The sequence below is a fragment of the Suillus bovinus genome (genome assembly GCF_016758785.1).
Source record: "Suillus bovinus strain UH-Sbo-P2 chromosome Unknown EDB93scaffold_4, whole genome shotgun sequence".
NCBI classification, from domain to species: Eukaryota; Fungi; Basidiomycota; class Agaricomycetes; order Boletales; family Suillaceae; genus Suillus; species Suillus bovinus.
In genome coordinates, this window is record NW_024542060.1 from 458,845 (window position 1) to 479,294 (window position 20,450).

The 20,450-nt window shown below is 47.9% G+C and overlaps 4 protein-coding genes across 4 annotated transcripts; 2 read left to right on the forward strand and 2 right to left on the reverse strand.

Moving 5' to 3' along the window:
- Positions 1-1,563: 1,563 nt before the first annotated feature.
- On the forward strand, positions 1,564-2,991 carry EDB93DRAFT_1100298 (uncharacterized protein; the record flags this gene model as incomplete). Its single annotated transcript, XM_041446990.1, has 7 exons — positions 1,564-1,801; positions 1,994-2,123; positions 2,177-2,292; positions 2,346-2,473; positions 2,559-2,576; positions 2,818-2,902; positions 2,948-2,991. 7 exons carry the CDS (start codon positions 1,564-1,566, stop codon positions 2,989-2,991), a joined length of 759 nt encoding a protein of 252 aa, XP_041312381.1.
- Positions 2,992-11,603: 8,612 nt separating this feature from the next.
- Positions 11,604-12,304, reverse strand: EDB93DRAFT_1119464 (uncharacterized protein). Its single transcript, XM_041448452.1, has one exon. It carries the CDS (start codon positions 12,274-12,276, stop codon positions 11,728-11,730), a length of 549 nt encoding a protein of 182 aa, XP_041312382.1. The 5' UTR covers positions 12,277-12,304; the 3' UTR covers positions 11,604-11,727.
- A 2,337-nt stretch (positions 12,305-14,641) lies between these two features.
- EDB93DRAFT_1245881 (uncharacterized protein) lies at positions 14,642-17,765 on the forward strand (the record flags this gene model as incomplete). The annotated part of the gene is made up of 12 exons (XM_041452370.1): positions 14,642-14,647; positions 14,695-14,778; positions 14,838-14,921; positions 14,972-15,038; positions 15,087-15,217; positions 15,269-15,714; positions 15,808-16,391; positions 16,483-16,598; positions 16,658-16,798; positions 16,858-17,078; positions 17,134-17,525; positions 17,590-17,765. The coding sequence occupies 12 exons, from the start codon at positions 14,642-14,644 to the stop codon at positions 17,763-17,765; spliced, it is 2,448 nt and encodes an 815-aa protein (XP_041312383.1).
- Positions 17,766-18,895: 1,130 nt separating this feature from the next.
- On the reverse strand, positions 18,896-20,272 carry EDB93DRAFT_557498 (uncharacterized protein). The gene has a single exon (XM_041456716.1). The coding sequence runs from the start codon at positions 20,179-20,181 to the stop codon at positions 19,102-19,104; it is 1,080 nt and encodes a 359-aa protein (XP_041312384.1). The 5' UTR covers positions 20,182-20,272; the 3' UTR covers positions 18,896-19,101.
- Between the last annotated feature and the right edge of the window lie 178 nt (positions 20,273-20,450).

The following is a 20,450-nucleotide window of genomic DNA, read 5'->3' on the forward strand; positions in this document are numbered from 1 at the left end:
CAACCGGAGAATTTGACAAGAGTTCTTACACATGGTAAATCAGCTCAGTTGTCTTGGATCCAACTTGCCCTGTAGGCCTTGCCCTTCATGTCTTATATCTACATGTCTCTTGTCATATGTCTACAGTACTGAATCTATTTTGATGTGCTCTCAAATCATGAAGTTTGAAACATGAGTCAATCATGATCACTTGACTTAAACGGCTGGCCGGTGATCTCAGTCAAAAGATTCTGATCAACAAACATGTCACATTGATCACATGACTTAAATGCAATCACATGATCAATGTGACATGTTTGTTGATCAGAATCTTTTGACTGAGATCACCGGCCAGCCGCACTCTTACCATTCAGACATCCTAGTACTGTTAATCCACAGCATTACTTTCTTTAAACAATACCTTCCAGTCATATAACTATGTCTTCAGACTGGACCAGTAGCTTCAGAGTTATCCTTGTTGGTTATAAATCTGTTACAACTTGGATGGTATCTGTTGGTGACGCTCAAACAGAGTGTGTGTTGTCAACAGTCGAGGACGTCCTTGGGCTAGCCCAAGGTTAGGGGTCTTACTTGGCGAGGCTTCGGCAAGTAAGATTTGACGCCTATGTCCAAATCGGGTAGCTTACGTCAAGTGGGTGCTTAGACGATGAGCTGTATCTGCCAAGGCTTACGACACCCGAAGGTTAATCGTAAGATCGTTGTTAATTAGAAGGACGGAAGTCCAACTAGTTAACAGGGGTTTTGCTCGTCGACGAAGTCGATGAGTAAAGATCGAGACTAAGGACTTATCCGCGAGGAGCAGATAAGAAGATAGAATATAGACTGCTGGCTAGGCAGAAAGGATCACTCTGGTGAGAGTAGAAGGTCAAGAACCAAGTAGATTCAAGTTAAGGAATATGGTACATGGTAGTGAGTTTATATAGAGGACAGGAAGCGTATTAGTGGGTGATAACTCATACTACCAAGAAGAGTAAGCGGTAAAGGGTATAACCATAAAGGGAAGGCACGTTTGGGGTAAGACACAGGTGAACCAGAACATGCTTGATAAGAAAGTGAGTCAAAGGTCAAAACAAGAAGTGAAACGCGCAGGGGCACGATCGTGCAACTGCGGATCTAAGTATAAGTGACATGTGCGACTGCGCACTGAGTCAGAGATCGAGAAAGGGAATAGGGCAAAGGGGACTGTCCACAGGATCAGTCAGGTGGTGGAACGGAGCATGGATATGCTTCGTCAGCGAAAGGATCCGGCCAGATGTACTGGCTCTGCTGAAGCGACAGGTAGAGGGCTGAAAGGGAATGCGAGGATGACAAGGATAACAAGGGTGAGGTCGGGGTAAGGGTATGATGCGAGGGCTGATACCAGAAGGATAAGGAGAAAAATGGTAGGGGCCCAAGCGTCTAGATGTTCTTGTAACAAAATCCAAGTTCTTGGCTGCCAAAGATTCAAAGTCGGAGTGGTCTTGTGTGATCAAGAAAATTAAAAAGGCCATAGTTGCAGCTCACAAGGAACAAGGTGAACAAGTGCCTTTGCCAAGTTCTTTGAAGAAGGTATTATTTTTACTGATGTTAGAATATTTGACAGGTCTATTAATACACTACTTGCAGGCAATCAAGAAATACTATGGACGAAAAATCGACGAAGAAGAATCTGATGAGGAAGGAGCTGCAAAGGCAAGGGAGATTAGTGCCCATCGAAAGGAAGCTGCTTTCTATAAGAAAATGCTGACCGACTGGGACGTGGCTCAGAGATTGTTTAAACAAGAAATGGATGAATTCAACAAGGCAGAGCAGGCGAGAAAAGGTGTGAAGGATCTCATCAAGTTTCGTACTCGTCATGCATGGAATGGTTCAACCAAATGTCATTGACACAGAAGAAAGAAGTCGATTATGCACGAGAGAAGTGGAACACAGAGGGGGCACCAGAAGAAAGCCAGGTTATGTGAGCTCGGTGAAATTTTTTTGTTAATGTTTCAAGTCTGACATCAGCTGGCAGGTATCAGTAAGAATAATCTCAAGAAAGTCCTTGAAGATTTTTCTGAACAACTCTGTCGAACTATGGGTTGCCACGTTGTGATGCTTGTTAGTCACAAAAAACAAGCAAATCAGACATTGAATGTCACCTTGTGAGTATTAGGTCATTTATATATCTCAAAACTACTAAACTATACTCCTCTAGACATGAATCTCAGCCTAGGAATGTCAAAAAAAGCTTCTCTGTCAGCTCAGACAGTATCAAAGAGTGGACTTCAACTGGGTTTGAGTTCTTTGCTGAGTGGGTGAAGGGCGAATTTTGTATGGTTACTATCACTTCATTTTATAAACATTAATTGACTATAAATAAATAGACCCAACAGCTGATCAAGACAAACAGGAAGAGGAGGAACATGGATTACCTGAACTCATTTTGGACGATGAAGGCTATGCCCAACTTCCTTCTTGCGATGGTATCAGACTCAAGGATCAACAAGAACTCGTACGTATGATTTTTCATGCTGCATACAGTAGGTGTCTTTGTCATGAATTTACTATATGCTTGCTGATTGGGTTTGCTTCTGTAGAAGTTTTCACAGGCAGTAGTAAGCCTGTGCCCTGGTGTACCATCACTCCTTGTCCATCACAATATTTGGCGGCTAGTTCAGTTCCAGATAATCTTCTCATCTGTGACCTGTCTGTGGGCCATGTAAAACCCATGCTGGCCATGCCACCTTTAAATTTATAACCACCCAGCCACTATCCCTCTACGTGGGCCATAGACCAGCTGTCCAAGGCTAATGTACCATAGAATAGACTACATTATCTAGTGTAGAAAATTATTAGACCTGGCCGACTGGTCTATGGCCCACGTATAGGGATGGCGGCCGGGAGGTTATAAATCTAAAGGTGGCATGGGAAAACTGGCCAGGTAAGTCTATTCTATAGTACACTGAATGGCCTGTCTGGTCTGTAGCCTATGTAAAACCCATGCTGGCCATGCCACCTTTAAATTTATAACATCCTGGCCGCCATCTCTATACGTGGGCCATAGACCAGTCAGCCAAGGCTAATAATGTTCTACACAAAATGGCCAGCCATGGGTGTAGGCCACATAGCCACCATGCTGGCTGGGCCAGCTTCTCACATCCTGGCTACCATCCCTCTATGTGGGCAATAGGCACATTGGCCAGGCCCAATACTTTTTTTATACACCATACACTGGCCGTCATTGCTCCACATGGCCCACAGACAAGCTGGCCGTATCACCCTAAGTTATTTGCAGTAGCATATATTAGTAGTCTAGGTATATGACTAGTCCTTAAGTCCTGGCCATTACACTTCTATGTCACCTCAGGACATACAGGCCAAGCATTATCTATAGTCATAACTAGATATATAGATTACACAATAAGCTCATCCTGTACTAATATACTATACAATCTGGCCAGCACAGGTTCTGCATATCATACAGTGATTGCAATATGCTTGTCAATGCTATTACTAGAATTCCTAGACAGACTGGCCAGCACTGATCACCTGCTCCTGGCAGTATTATGGATAACCAAGTCTCATTAGAGACCACTGGTTATCCTTCCTTGTCATGGATTGCTGATGCATGACAGATTATCCATTACCGCTCCCACAATGGATAATTTGCCAGACAGCTCAATTTGGTATGTTTCTGCTCATTCTGGCTCAATTCCTCATGTCAGGACTTCCCACAATAATACTACACCGCATTTTTGGCCACACAGCGTGGGAATTACCCCACAACACCCAAAACATCGCCCATTTTGGTATTCTCCACAATATCAATTATTCCCACATCCTTCCCACCTCACTGCAGCTTTACCACTGCACCACAATAGGTCCCCCCATATATATAAGTAGTAGTTCAGTATATATATGTATCACATAATATAATAGACCACTTTTTTGCTCATTTGTATGCCTGCTCCTCCTCCAGGGGCAATTCAACATATGGTAGGATATAAAACACTTTCGCACTTTTGCCCCTTTGGCAGGGAAGTATCCTGGAGCATTCAGAACATGTTTAGTAGTATATATGAATATATTACCATCTTTATTTGACCCCCTGAAGCGCCCTATATCAACACATACAATATATGTACAGAAAACACAAAATAGGTTCGCATTTTTGGTTTCTGGCTATATGAGCTTGCAAAAATTGTCCCCAACATCTGTTCAACAGTAGGAATAATATGTCCCTCATGATATGATTAAAATTTTAGAATGATCCATGAAAGATTGACTGCATGATAGGCAAAAGAACATATGAGTGAAAAGTGATAATTGTCGAAAATGGTCAGTTGAGAGGTAGTCAGACTTTAATCCTAGATCAACTCATGTTTACACTACATCCCTTCCACTCATTCTCTACCCTCAGGGCAATATGTAGTATAGGTTCCTTAGGTAGTTTACTATCATTCCTACATAATTTTCATGAAATCTTCGACCTGTATGAGCTATAAATGTAACTTTGTGTCAAAAATGACAATTATCACTTTTCACTCATATGTTCTTTTGCCTATCATGCAGTCAATCTTTCATGGATCATTCTAAAATTTTAATCATATCATGAGGGACATATTATTCCTACTGTTGAACAGATGTTGGGGACAATTTTTGCAAGCTCATATAGCCAGAAACCAAAAATGCGAACCTATTTTGTGTTTTCTGTACATATATTGTATGTGTTGATATAGGGCGCTTCAGGGGGTCAAATAAAGATGGTAATATATTCATATATACTACTAAACATGTTCTGAATGCTCCAGGATACTTCCCTGCCAAAGGGGCAAAAGTGCGAAAGTGTTTTATATCCTACCATATGTTGAATTGCCCCTGGAGGAGGAGCAGGCATACAAATGAGCAAAAAAGTGGTCTATTATATTATGTGATACATATATATACTGAACTACTACTTATATATATGGGGGGACCTATTGTGGTGCAGTGGTAAAGCTGCAGTGAGGTGGGAAGGATGTGGGAATAATTGATATTGTGGAGAATACCAAAATGGGCGATGTTTTGGGTGTTGTGGGGTAATTCCCACGCTGTGTGGCCAAAAATGCGGTGTAGTATTATTGTGGGAAGTCCTGACATGAGGAATTGAGCCAGAATGAGCAGAAACATACCAAATTGAGCTGTCTGGCAAATTATCCATTGTGGGAGCGGTAATGGATAATCTGTCATGCATCAGCAATCCATGACAAGGAAGGATAACCAGTGGTCTCTAATGAGACTTGGTTATCCATAATAATGACACTATAGCCTGCACTGATTCTATGTCTACTGGCTGGTGACTGGCTGGCATGGATTCTACAGCCTTTTTGCATGTCCGGAGCCTGGGTTCTACGTAGTAACATGACTGAAGGGTCTGAGTATGAGGTATGAGTGTAGGTATTGCTCATGCAATGTGTGACGAGCCATCTGTGATATGTTTATCATACAGGCCTTCAATGACTTCACGCTGTGTTAGCATTGTATTATATAATACGGATATGTACAAAACGGGATGGTGTTGCAATGCTGAGGGGTCATAGGCGTGGGCGGTGGGTGTGGGCAAAATGTGCGCCCCGAACTTTGAGTGTCCCTAATACCAAGCGAGGTCCATATGAACTTGAACAAGTGGGGCAGACAGGATAGGATTTTATTGACATTGTCCGAAGATACCGAGCACGGAGAGACTCAGGATGCCAAATAGCAGGTACGAGCGCAAGGGATATGTCGGGAGCGGGAGGAACAGAGAAGGAGCTGTTGACATCGGAACCGAAATGGTCCAAAGTAAATTTTTACCTTCAAAATAATCGAGAGCACTTACCGTATAAATACTAGCGCCCAACCGTTGTGAGCATCTCAGTTCTTTCTAGAGACTGAGACGTGAGTCTACACCTTTACCGTTATTGTTACACTTAACTGACTTAGCGTAGTTACTCTTACCTGTTAGGTACACGCTTCGTCAATATGAGTTCTTTCTAGAGACTGAGACTTACTCTTACCTGTTAGATCGTTTCTATCCCGCTCTACCTCTAATCTCTAGAGGTTATGAGCCCTGCCATGACCAATGATAATACGCTCCCCAGTACCACATCAACTCTGTTCAATGTCCCAAAGTTAGCCGAAGACGGCACAAATTGGATCACCTACAAGGAAAGAACAATGACGGCGATAGGCGCTCAAGGTTTGATGCGATATGCGGACGGTCATGCAGTCGAGCCGATACCCTTCCTCCTTGACGAGAAGACAGGCCAGCCACTGAAGGCGGACAGTTCGACACCCACCCAAAACGAGATTGACAAGCTGGATAAGAAATTTGATGAGTATCTGCAAAAGAACTCACTAGTAAAACAGCAGATATTCTGCACAATATCAGATCGCCTCCTGTTGAGGGTCCAAAAGTTCGAGGCTGCGTGCGAAGTCTGGGCAGAGATCTGCCAGATCCACAAAGGCAAAACAGAACTCGTGCAGATTGACCTGCGCAGATGCCTGCAGGAAATGAGGTGTGAAGAATCAGGTGACGTCAAAGCCCATCTCGCAGAACTCCTATGTTTGCGGGAGTTGCTAGCAGGCATGGACGCAGCCATCCTCAATACCAACTTCCATGCCATCATACTTGGCTCCCTTCCCAAATTGTATCACCCCCTCCTCTCATCGATCAATGCTGCAGCGAAGATCGTTAAGACCCTGCTGACATTCTATGAACTGATCAGTATTGTCACCGAAGAATATGAGCACCGCCTCCTCACAGACCGCCGCCCCTCCAAAAGGTCCAAGGACTCGGCACTATCCGCCAAAGAGACCAAGGGAAAAGGCAGGAAGCCTTCGTCGTCGAGCTCCAAAGCCAATCTGGACGTCACGTGCTTCAATTGCGACAGGAAGGGGCATTATAAGATGGATTGCTGGAGGAAGGGTGGCGGCAAGGAAGGGCAAGGTCCCAACCAGCAGAGGTGGAAGGACGAAAAGGGGCAGAAGGAGACAGCCAATACGGCTGCAGAGGCTGAGAATCAGTACGCGTTCGTCACCACTGACCTCGCCAGTGTAGCGAAACACCTTAAGGTGCCTGCTGAATGGCGCAGCGCTATCGTTGATTCCGGTGCCACGTCCCACTTCTGCCCCGATAGGGCCAAGTTCACAAACTTCATCCAGATCCCCCTGCAGGAGATCCGCACGGCCGATGGTTCCTCCCTGAACACTACAGGAAGGGGAGACGTCCACCTAGAGCTGCCGCTCAGTGAGAAATGCACCAAGGTCACCCTGAGGAACGCGCTATACGCACCTGAAATGGCCTTTACCCTCATATCCACCCATTGAATTGCCAAGGCTGGTATGGCCATACTTTTCGAGAGGCGCATGTGTAAAGTCTTGTCACATGGCCCCAACTGGAGAGTGATTGCAGAGATCCCGCAGGTAGAAGGTCTGTACAGTGTGGCAACAGGAGAGTCAGCGCCCATGCATCATGCCAATGTCGCAAAAGGGAAGCTCACCGTCAACGAGCTCCACAGAGTGCTGGGACATGTGTCCCAAGTAGCAGCAGCCGACGCCGTAAGCAAGGGACTCGTTACCGGCATTAATCTTGATCCAACCTCCAAGACCGAATTCTGCGAGGCCTGTGTGAAGGCAAAATTGGCACGTCAGCTGTTTCCCGATCAGTCGAAATCCCGTGCAAGCGCCTATGGGGAGTTGGTGCATACGGACCTGTGGGGACCAGCCCAGACCGCAAGCATTAGTGGCAGCCTGTACTATATGAGCCTCACCAATGATTACAGCCGTCAGACGAAGTTATACTTTCTGAAGGCGAAGAGTGAGGCGCTCACCGCTTTCAAGGCCTATGAGGCTTGGATGGGCAGGCAAGGACCGGGAGCGAAGGTGCAGAAGATCTGTTCGGATAGAGGTGGGGAGTACCTGAGCGCAGAGTTCGATGAACATCTGCGTCAGCAAGGCATCGAGCATCAGCTGACCGTCCATGACTCACCACAGCAGAATGGTGTGGCCGAACACCTCAACTGGACACTGGTAGAGCATGCCAGAGCAATGCTCCTCGCCAAGGATCTGCTGAAATTCCTGTGGGCAGAAGCCGTGAATTACGCAACATGGCTGAAAAACCGCTTACCTTCTAGAGCCATCCCTGGCACCACCCCATACAAACTCGTCTGGAAGACAAAGCCCGACCTCACACAGGCCCACGAATTTGGCGTGAGGGTGTATGTCCATCTTGTGGATGCCGGGAAGCTGGAGGCAAGGGCAGAGGAAGCACTGTTTGTGGGGGTTGATATGGAGAGCAAGGCCTATAGAGTGTACTGGCCATCAAGACGCAGGATTTCGGTGGAGAGGAACCTCACCTTTGCACCTATGGACGTACCAGTTGCCGAGGATACCCTGAATGAGGGGGAGTCAGCCATCATGCGGAACGACAAATACAATGACAACGGTAATAATAATACCGCACCTCGTGTTCAGTCTATCCCATCACCTCCTCCTGCCACCTCAGATGATCCCCAACACTCCATTACCCCTCCAGAGCCAAGACCCACGAGGCACAGGCCAGGACCAGGGTACTATGCCGCCCTCCATAAGGGGGAGACAGCGACCATAGCAGTGGATTCCCTGTTGGAAGCATCAGAATTAGATCTCCTAGACGAAGAAAACCATATTCACCTTGTGCTAGCAGCAGCTGAACCCAAGCCCACCCTTCATCAAGCCCTGAACGGACCTGACGCAGTCGAATGGCAAGAAGCAGTGGATTACGAAATTAGTCAACTTGAAAAGCTAGGTATGTGGGAAGTTGTTGACCCACCTCGAGGCGCGAATATCATCCCCTGCCACTACGTCCTCGCAACGAAACGTGGACCAGACAGCAAGAAGCTCAAGTTGCGAGCTCGACTGGTTGCTAATGATCAGAGACAGCAGCAAGGCGTCGACTTCTTTGAGATGTTTGCCCCCACCGCGAACATGACAACCATTCGGACCGTACTGACTATAGTGTCTCAGCGCGACTGGGAAATACATCAAGTCGATGTTACAACTGGGATAGTTCTGCTGTCGAGGATCAAAGATAGATCGCTCAATCGACAGTTCATCGGCCTTCCTAGTACAAGGAAGGTGTCTTGGTTCAGGGGTTCACACTACACGAGCCACAGCTTCTGTGTAGGATCAGCGGCGAGTGGTTTTAGCACTTCTGCCTAGTCGGTGAGTGGTTTTAGAACTTCTACCGCAATCAAGAGTTCAGGCTAAGACAGTGAGTGACTGTCTTAGAATCAGGTATCAGGCTACTAAGGGTGGAGACCTTAGTAGATCAGGTTTCAAGGGGAAAACCCAGTAGATTAAGTTAAGGAATACAGCTATGGTACATGGGGTTTATATAGGTAAAAGGGAGTGGCGCAGCCGCGACAAGAATGGTAACAGAGATAGGAAAAAGAGTACAACCTATCAAGATAGCAAAGATAGGTGAAACAGCCATGCGGCGCAAGATAGTATCTATGTTACAATCAAGAAGAGGAGAAATGTGGACAGCCCGCTTGATAAGAGAATAGCCGGGTCTAGATGAGTCTAGAGTCGGCAGCATGGTTACAAGAAAAGAAAAATGAAATAGGAGTAAGTGTTATTGTAACAGTCAACATCAAAAGTGCGTACCTGTATGCAAGCATTCAAGAGAAAATCTACATGAGACCGCCGCCGGGGTATCTGAAGGCTGAGAGGGAGAAGAAAGTGCTGAGACTGAGGAGCCTACCTGGGTTGAAGCAGGCCGGTTTTGAGTGGGCAGGAGAGCTGGCGGGAGTATTCATTGCGATGGGGTTCCAACGATCGAAGGTTGATCAGTCCATGTACTTCAAGCGTACCTTGAAGGAGCACATAGTCATCATGGTCTCCGTGGATGACATGGCCATTACCGCTAACAACATCTCGCACATCCTACACTTCAAGACCCAGCTCCAAAAACACTTCGAGATTACAGATTTGGGTGAGCTAAACTGGTTGTTAGGACTAAAAGTAACCAGGGATTGAGCCGGACGCACCTTAACGCTATCACAGAACACCTACGTCACCACCCTCATCGACCGTTTCCACCTAACCGATGCGAAGAATGTCCAAACACCTATCGAGCCCAGAGCAGGCCTATCCATTGAGCAGTCCCCAGCGACACACACCAAAATACATGAGATGCGCGATGTACCTTACCAGAGGGCCATTGGCTCCTTGATGTACGCTGCAACGAGCACGCGCCCAGATATAGTGTTCGTCATATCAACCCTTTCACAGTTCATGCGGAATCCGGGCAGGCCCCATTGGGACACTGCCAAACACGCCCTCCGGTATCTAAAAGGTATGGGGAACCTTGAGTTGAAGTTGAGCGAAGGCGAGGGAGGCCTTGAGGCGTACATCAATGCAGACTGGGCCTCGTAGGCCCACAGGCACTCTACTTCTGGGTACATTGTACTCTTGAACGGGGGAGCAGTAGCCTGGAGCGCGCGTAAGCAGCCTATTATTGCCCTTTCCACAGCCGAAGCAGAATATATAGCACTCACCAGTGTTGTCCGAGAGCTGCTATACCTCCGCCTACTCCTCGAGGAACTCTACGGCATCACCCAATGTCCCATCCCTATTCATTGCGACAATCAGGCTGCCATCACACTTGCGACAAATGGAAAATTCCAATCACACACCAAACATATTGACCTTCATTATCATTTCATTCGTTCTCACGTGAAGGCCGGAACCTTTAAGCTGCAATACTGCCCCACCGATGACAACATCGCCGACGCATTCACCAAGGCACTGGCCCGCCCCCGCTTGCAGAGACTCAGAACCCTGATGGGACTAGCTTGCGCTCGAGGGGGAGTATTGATGTCGTCCAAAGATACCGAGCACGGAGAGACTCGGGATGCCAAATAGCAGGTACGAGCACAAGGGATATGTCGGGAGCGGGAGGAACAGAGAAGGAGCTGTTGACATCGGGACCGAAATGGTCCAAAGTAAATTTTTACCTTCAAAATAATCGAGAGCACTTACCGTATAAATACTAGCGCCCAACCGTTGTGAGCATCTCAGTTCTTTCTAGAGACTGAGACGTGAGTCTACACCTTTACCGTTATTGTTACACTTAACTGACTTAGCGTAGTTACTCTTACCTGTTAGGTACACGCTTCGTCAATATGAGTTCTTTCTAGAGACTGAGACTTACTCTTACCTGTTAGATCGTTTCTATCCCGCTCTACCTCTAATCTCTAGAGATTTTTCCACATGTGCTCCAGATGCTCTTGCGGCATGCACGTCAATATGAAGGGATTGTAACCCATGGCTCGGTGCTGTGAAAATCGTGCATATAAGATGATATCAAGTGTTTTTCCGTGTGGAGAACGTCTTGAAATAGATGAGAACAACATCGGGGCGAATTCATCTCAAATTTCAGGATATATCGGCCAGGGTGCTTCCTCATTGTTGGGGGACTAAGAAGTTGAACGCAAGGACATCGTTGTGGGGTTCAACTGTCATAACGCAAAATCGAACTTGCGGAAGAATCCGAGCACCCCAGGGCCCAGTGTACCACATGGCTTTGTATTTCAACTAAGTATTTTCGAACAGGATGGTGACAGAGAATCTTATTGGTCGCGGTCCGTGTATACACATAAGTACCATCGGCAGATAAGTACAATCATAATTAAGCAACAGTGTCTGCGTATGCATAGATATCGTCAAGGCATGAATGAAAATTCCTAACTCCAAAAGAATGAGCTAGAATATCTCTAGGGTCCTGACGTCCATCACGGCGTGGACAGAAGCCATGTCTTTGACTTGTGCAATGATATCATGATCCGATGCAATCCTCTTGTATACTCCGCCGTGCTGCTGTGCTAACAAAATTGCACTGAACGGCTGTCCAAGGCGAACGATCAATCGTAACGCTCGTGAGAGAGATTCTGAATCAGGCAGCTCCTCTTTGACAGGATAACCGCCATGCGAATGGTATAACGGAGACTCAGGTTCGGACCAATCTCCCAAGCTTTCCGTATCGTCTGCGGAGTCGGGTAGCTCGAGCAGACGACTGTCCCACGGACGGACAAGGCAGAATTTCTGTCGCGTGGGCCTTGCCGGTGAGAACTGGACCAGCTTCTCTTCGCTGGTGATAAGCAGGTCGTGAAGTCTGTCTGCCTTGACTTTATACGTGCGGGGAATCTCTTCGGCTAGACCATGCTGTCGTCTGACTTCCGTGACAGGAAAGACGATGCAAGGCAGATGCAGTCTGCGGTGTGCAAAGCGAGCAGGGCTCAGGTGTTCCAACATGGTATAAAGTCGCAAAGCCAAACCCGGAGCCACAATATTTTGCAGCGACGAGACGGCTACCTGATTCTCATCTTCTGATAGAGATGGCAGGGCGAGTGGCGGAGCTGCATATGACGCAACGTCGGCTGGAAGGCAACTATTGAACTGGGAGGATCGTCCGACCCAGTCGAGGGGCGAAATGTCTCCAAACTCAGCCACAATCTCCTGAAGGAGCCGCCCGAGGGCACGTTGTTTATTCTCGCCGTGAATTGCAGGTACGTAGACGCCAAAGATGCGAGACAACGAGTCCATGATGTCTTCTGGCACAGTCGCGGCATGCGTAGACGCCCATCGTTGAAGTTTCTCTCGGTTGTTTCTCGTCCCCGATTCAAGGAAGGCGCTAGGAGCCTGTATATCTATGCTCGTCACATCCTCCATCTTATACCAATGCAAGAATTAAGAGACTTGGGGACTCGTCGTCGTCCTAAGTTAGGGTAGAGAAAGTAGCAGCTGAAGGATTCAGATGTTATCAGCGTCAGCGGAGAATGACTGCTATGATAAAGTTCAAGGATGTTGCTAGAGGAGGAATGGCGTGAGAAAGAGAGCCGCCATGAAGATAAGCGTCTAGGGAAGAACCGCTGGGTATAAACCGGACGACACAGCATTACGAGATAACTTCGGTACTATAGCTAGTACTCATAGTAGTACGTGTAGCTGCTATTTCTCATCAAGCCTGGCACATTCCGACGCTCCGAGAACTAAATTTAGTCATAATACACATTCATCATGACTACTGCTTCAAATGTGCATCTTGTATTTAAGATGCTTGCCTAGTCTTGAGGGAATTTCCAGGACGGGTTGGCTTGGGACTGGTGTTGCGCATAGGTCATAGTTTGGAAATTACAAGTAGACCAATTAAGTATGCGGTAGTGAAAAATCACGGAGCATGAAAGCATGTGCAAACGGCAGTCAGAAGATGTACATAGCGAACGTGAGGAACTTGAAGGGCCTGAATGCTACCGCTGAATAAGCGCTGATCATAACAGTCACGGATGAACAACATCTTCATACAAAACAACATCTATTTGCTCAAGGTGATTATTCTCTCAATTCAGCCTCAAGCTGTTCAACTGCTCAAGTTTATATCTAACATCGTCTCCAGCACATGGCTATCCACAACTTGCACGTTCCCCGAACTTTTGGTCGGTGTTCAGGATGCGTCCAGGTATCAATACAATCACAGTAACAATTACCGGAAATGCTACCACTGACGGTTTCATCACGGTGACTTCAACCATTTTTTACCCTGGAGCTAACACAGCTTCAAGCATCGAGGATGGCATTCAATGATTTATCTTGTGCATGCTCATGCTATAATCGGTTCAGCAGCGACTCTAAGGACTCTCTCAAGCACCATTCTGGATCTCAGAACGGACCCTTTTGCGCATGGACAACTGTATCTTCTCTTGATATACTGCAGAGGCAGCTACTATCACTTGCTCATCTAGCATGCCTCGAGGGAAGTGAAATTGGCTTGGGTGACAACGGATAAGTGGCCTAGCTGTCACTGAGTTGATGACTGGCCTGACGTCTACTGGATATGGATACTGTTTATTTTTCTATGGTGTGTTGTTCTGAAGGATTTTTGGAATGCTCATTTGCAGTCTCAACGTCGGAGGTGTTGCCCATTCTCTGATGCAAGTCCCTGGAACCCTGACGTGAACGACGTCAAGGATCCGCGCCATAGCTATGAAGGTAGAGGATCGTGAGGTAGAGTTGTATGGGACACGGTCCGTCAGGTTAGCGACTTATGCAGTTGTACACCATGAAGGATGGAAAATTACTGATGCATGGGCCACAGGCCACTAGCACAGATATACGTACTCATGCGCAATCGGTTGTCTTGCTTTTTGTACACTTGAAATGATGATCAAAACTTTTGTTATTTTTCAGACTGGGGTCATCAATCATCATTGTTTGCTGCGAGCAAGTATTTAATTACTGCAACGCAACCATTTTTTTTCTTTGGTTTTTTAGTTCGATCATTAGTATTAATATTCTACCGTTCTGGCAGCAGCCAGTATTCATGTATGATTCGGAGATCGCATATGCTGGAGAGTCCGCTAGAAAGTGCAAGTTGATCATTGTGCTCACAGCACAAACATGAGCAACAAAAAAACTTCCCACAGTCCACCAACATTATACCATATAGACCTTGCTGCCTGGCCCGCTCAATCGATTCAAAAGTTGGCCAACTACCAGGCTATTAAACCCACCAGATATCGTCTTGTTCGGAGGTTTCCATATATATTTAAACTCCGACTGAACAAGGCAGTTGTCCCGCTGAGTCCGTTGCGCCGTTAACGCCAGCCGGCGCGACCAGAGGATGAATGTAAGCTTCGTCAAGCCATCCGCACACATACAACTAACAGTGTGCAGAATCTCCTCAGGACACTCACCGAGAGCCAGGTCAAGCCCTCGCCTGACCTTAGGCTACTTCTGAGTGCTGTTAAGGACGCACGCGTGAGTCTTATTGTTCCGTGCTGTGCCTAAAGCAGAAATAATGCATTAAATCGTTCTAGCGCCAAAGCTACGATGCCAAGGTATCCGACCCCTTTTATGACTCCCTTGAGGGACTCCTTCATGATCTGCGTACAGTGACTATGGTGAGTGCATACGGATCAACGCTATCTTACCCCGCTGACATCATACACAGGATAATCACGACGCGGAGGCATTCCTTAAGCCAGTTTCAAAATCTGATGTTCCCGACTACTACGATGGTGTGTTCACATATTTTGTCTCATCATGCCCCGTCTCATACCATCCAGTGATCGTAAACCCCATGGACCTTCAATCCATGCTCAAGAAGGTCAAATCAAAGCAGTACAAGTCCAAGCGCGAGTTTGCGGATGATCTAGATCTGATATGGTCAAACTGTTTCACCTACAATGCGACTGAGGTATGTATCACCGTCGTGAAAACGCGTGGTGAGGCCCACTGTGCCGCGCAGGACCACCCCCTCCGCCAATGCGCAATGCGCCTCAAGAAGAAAGCCGATAGACTACTGAAGAACATCACTGACCGCAAAGAACGAATTGACCCACCCTTACCTGCTGCTCTATCCCAGCCTCCAAATTCCGCTTCTCCTGTCCCAATGAGACCTAACGCGATGGCACGGCCCAAGATTAATGGCACGACATACACACACAGACGATCTCCATCATTGACCATAACGCAAACCACCCCAAAGCAGCGCATGGATCTCCCTTTCGCCGATTCCCCTGCGCTTGAACGTACGCCGCATGGTATGGCCTCGTTCCGTGCACTTGAGTCAGAAGCTGGTCCATCAAGCATCCCTAATGGATACGGCTCGTCTGCTTCTACAAATGATTACGACAGCGAAGCAGACGAAGCGGTAATGTCGATAGATAACGACTCGGGGGAGAAACGCAAGCTGTGAGCCTCACCATTTTGTTCCTTTGCCAATGCATCCTTCATACATTGATCGACAAATACTGACTGCGGTACCTCTTCGCTTATTCGATGCAGAAACGGTTCATCTTATCATCCTCGTAAACGCGTACGTCTAACCCCTCCTCCCTTTGCGCCTATTCCCACGGCAAACGACCCGAACTCGACCTGGTGGTCCTCTGTTCAGTCTGACTCATTTCTCGCCAATGGACTTCCAGCCCTTCCCCAGCCTTTCGCTGCATCGACCCTCTATCCACAATCCCAGTTTACACCTTCCTCACTGCAATCTGCAAGGCCCCGCAAGCGGCGGAAACTCCGCCCTCAGTCCATAGCAAAATACAAGGACAGAGATACTGCTGCGCCCAACACCCTTCTCAGTATCATGAACACGAACATTAAAACTCTCAAACGGGTCCGACGTACGCATGCTAAGTTTGCCGCGCTCAACCTTAACGCAGAAGAGGGTGGTATGGGGGATGAGCCGCCAGATATAGGGGAAGAGGGCATAGTTGACGAGATTATAGATGAGCGGCCGTGGCGAGCGAGATATGCTGGTCTTAGACAGGTGAAGGGACCAGTTGAACTAGAAGTTGGTGAGAAGAATGCGGACGAATGTCTTAAATGGATGAATCGGAAGGTGTTGGAACATGAAGGATTTCAAGGTGCGTTTCATATTCTCCTTTCGTCCTCATTATTTTGTTGGGCCTGATCGACGGCTAAAAACTCGCGTACTTACATTCACTTCATATCCAGGGACGTCAGGCGCTGCACTGGATGTGTTGGTAGGGGTAACGTCTGAGTATTTCCTTAATGTCGGTCGAACGCTACGATTTATGTGCGACAAGTATGCGAAGAGCATGACGTCAGAGGTACGTCTCACCTTTTCCCTCTCGTCGTCGACCTGGAACTCACTAGTAACGTGTTATAGGAAATAATCCTGCATACACTCTTCGAGAGTGGAGTCACAAGGATTCAAGATCTTGAGCGGTATATCAAGGATGACGTCGTCCGGCACGGTTCGCGCCTTGTTGACCTCGAGAAAAAGCTCGTTGGAGCGTATCGCGAAGCTGTTAGTCAAATCGTCCCTTTATTCCTAACTAATATCCCCTGTACTCACCACATATACAGACGCAAGTGGAAGTTCTCGACGACGATGCGCTGTTTGCTGGTGAAGATGATGAAGAGGACGAAAGTGCGTTTGTAATGGGTGGGTTTTCTGACTCACTTGGTGATGACTTTCTTGGGTTACGGGAGCTTGGCATTGCTGCCGAATTGGGGTTATCAAGCCTCACTATCCCAAAGAAGCTACTCAAGGGGAAATCACGGGGAGCAGCAGGGGCTGCTATCGAGTGGGTCCTGTCTATCCAGTCTCCTGATTCGTTGTCTAATTTTACCTGCCCTCAGAGCAAAACCCAAAGAACCACCACCACCATATCCACCACCACCTCCCCTACTTCCTATCACGAGCAAGAATGTGGGCGATCAAATTGGGTTATTGCATCCCTACTTTCAAGTGCGGCTTGCAGCACTGGCACCTCCCGGCTCCCTCCAAGGTCTCCCTTATCTCCCACCGGGCCCTCAATTTGGCTTCCTTCCTCACCCTGGTGTCCTACCATTGCCTTATGTACCAAATCCATCAGGCGATTTCGCACGCATCATCACGATCCCAGACGATGCACCCGCACCTGCACAGGCGAAGCTTGGACCCTTGGGTCAGGTACTCAAGACAGGCGCTGCTGCAGGGGCTTTCAAGAAGAAGAACAAAGCGAAAGAGCCAGGGCCGATGTCAGGGCCTGGTATGTCGGATGCCGTTCCAGTGGAACCGATGCGCGCGTTCAATGGGCTTGGGGCGGAAGGAAGAGATATTGGTGGAAGCTGGACCTGGTGGTGTTGTCACTAATGGATCGAGTGGGGGGACTGGTGGAGCAGGGGGTGGGGCGGCCTTGGGTATGGCGGGAGGAAGCAAGAAGAAACCGAGTCCGCAAGGGCAGGGAAGGGCGATGGAGCTTCCGCCTGTCATTGCTGCGAGCGCGTGAGAGAGGGTCGTGCTATTACATACATACTTACACTTTATATTCGCATGGTCATTAGCATTGCTTTCACTGTGCACTCGTGGATTATACACTATACCTGTAGCATTATTCTATGTATTGGACGTTGGATTCCGAGTCGTGTGTGGGTCGCGTGTCAGTTATCTGGTTTCACAACGCGTCGTGGTCCATGAATTTGAAGCTGAACAATTCTTTTACATAACGTAGAGGTTGATACCTCTTGATTCATACGCCCATGTCACATTTTCGGGACTCTCGGAAACGCCAATTCCATAAGCTACGCACAAACTGGGCTTGCCTTCTACAAACTTAACGCGAGGTAATGGCAGAATCCCTACACAGGATCGACAAATCAAGTGGATCTCAGTACTAGTAATATCTATCCCAACTATTAGTGCGCAACGCTTGATTTCCTCGTCACGAATCACGACCCACTACTAGTCACGGTAAACTAGCCCTGGCTTGATGCGGATCGCCACGGTTCGCATTGGCAACGTCACCTCTAAGCAATCCTACTTTGCTCATGAAGGTGTCGTAAATACACCATGCATGCTCTTCTTGGTGGATTAGTGTCGAAGACAAGTTTGCCTTCTTTGTTCTGCCTGTGGAGACTCATTTTTTCTGCCCTGAACCTTCATGCGCTACGATCTTTGTCTCCACGGTCACCATCTCATTTTCATTCATGCAGAATCAATGACTGCTGGACTTGGTTGGTTCTATGTAGGCAGTTATGCCCCTCATGATAACAATTCATTGATCAACTCAATATTTAGCAGGAGAATATTCGCTTGATGGAACGGGCATGAAAACATCTTTATGCACCCCATGTCATATTGTTCCTGACAATTCATGCGCGTGATTTCGCGAATGTTTCATAATGATGAATCTTTTGTGATAGCATCTCAAGACGACGAGCTCTGCCGATTGTAGCTCCAAAGGATCTCGTGTATGTATTTCAACTGTTATCCTTTGCACTTGCCTCATTGCGGAGCCTAGTGGGGCCCCTGCAGTATCTTTATTGCATGGTTGTATCTGTTCTGGGGTCGGACTTCGTTATTTCCTCTTCCGCAGCGAGATTTGTGACCAATGACCAGTCAAACGTCTGCCTTCGCTCATATGACTTTGTCTATGGTGCTATACATATTGCGATTTTCATATGGTATTGTAGATACTTAAGCAACATGAAATATAAGTGTACAGTAGTAAGACAACATGGCATGTCGTATCCTGAGATCGTGACCTTATGACTCGTTAAGGAAATCACACTGGAGCCTGGAGAAGATATTCCTATAAGCGCAGGTCAGTCCTTGATGTTATGAGTCTAGAGAACGTCGGAAACACCCACCATCGCAAGTTTCTGGCCTTCGGATAAAATAGTAAGACAAGACTGCAAATCCTTCGAACTCCACTGCCTTTCGAGCCAGGAGAGCAGATCATGATTCCAGAAAGACTTAAACAGATGGGCGAGCCTCGGGTCCCACGGATTTGGAGCTCGCGAGAGATGGATAGCCCAGTTTTGACATGCATAATTGAGGGCGTCGGAAGCTGATCGACTGCGTGCGCGTGCTTCGCATGCAAAAGTTGAAAAAGCTTTCATAGCATGGATGAGTTCCATGTCTTCTGGGCAACTTTGCGGTAATGCAGACGTGGAATGATCTTGGTGCCTTAACGCCAGGAATGCCGGGAACATCAAGAAATCTGGCAGGGACTTGAACTGCTGGATTGCTTGAAAAGCTGGCTGCAAAAGCAGTTCTGGGGCAGTTATGTACTCGCTGATCGTTTCTAATGTGCTTGAAAATTCTTCGACAGTCACCCAGATAGTCGTCAAACGCCATGCTTGACCATGCGGTGTTTGCAGCCAGTCCTGGCCACTCTGTGTCTGCAACCAGTCTTGACCATACTTCTGCAGCCAGTCTTGCCCACCCTGAGCCTGCAACCAGTCTCGCCCGCCCGAGGTCTGTAGCCAGTCTTGACCGCCTGTGTCCTGTAGCCAATTTCTCCCACTTTGGGTTGGCAGCCAGTCCCACCCTCCACGGTACTGCATCCACTCCTTCCCTTCAAGGCTCTGCAGCCAACGTAGGCTGCCTGGAACCTTCAGCCAGGCCCCCTCGTTTGAGCTCTGTAGCTGATCTTCCCTGTTGAGGGGTGGTTGTGAGGATGGCTGGGAGATTGATACAGAGGATAGCAATGAAGGTTGGGAGAAGGAGGGTAAGGTCTGGAACCACTGCCGACCGCTCGGGGTCTGCAGCCACTCTTGTACGCCTGGGGTTTGTAGCCAGTCTTGGCCGCTTGAGGACCGTATCCAGGCGTACCCGCATGAGGTATGTAGCCAATCTCGTCCGCTCGGAGTCTGCAGCCAGGCGCGCCCATCCACAGACGTCATCCAGGCACGCCCAGCCATGGGTCTGCAACCAGTCTCTCCCGCCAACAGTCTGCAACCAATCTCGCCCGTCCTGAGTTAGCAGCCACTCTTTTCCGCCTCCTCCCTCCAGCCACTCGCTCCCACCTAGCGTCTGCAGCCACTCTTTCCCATCCACGATCTACAAGTCCCTGTCTAGCAGCTGCGGCGGCAATGGACTAACCATGATCCGCAACTGCGGCCTACCCATTATCTGCAGCCACTCTTTCCCGTTTTGCTGCAACCATTCTTTCCCATCCAGGGTGTGCAAC

Coding starts and splice junctions, on each gene's coding strand:
- EDB93DRAFT_557498 (XM_041456716.1), bottom strand. CDS start 20,181: ATGGCTGGGCGTGCCTGGATGACGTCTGTGGATGGGCGCGCCTGGCTG.
- EDB93DRAFT_1119464 (XM_041448452.1), bottom strand. CDS start 12,276: ATGTTGGAACACCTGAGCCCTGCTCGCTTTGCACACCGCAGACTGCAT.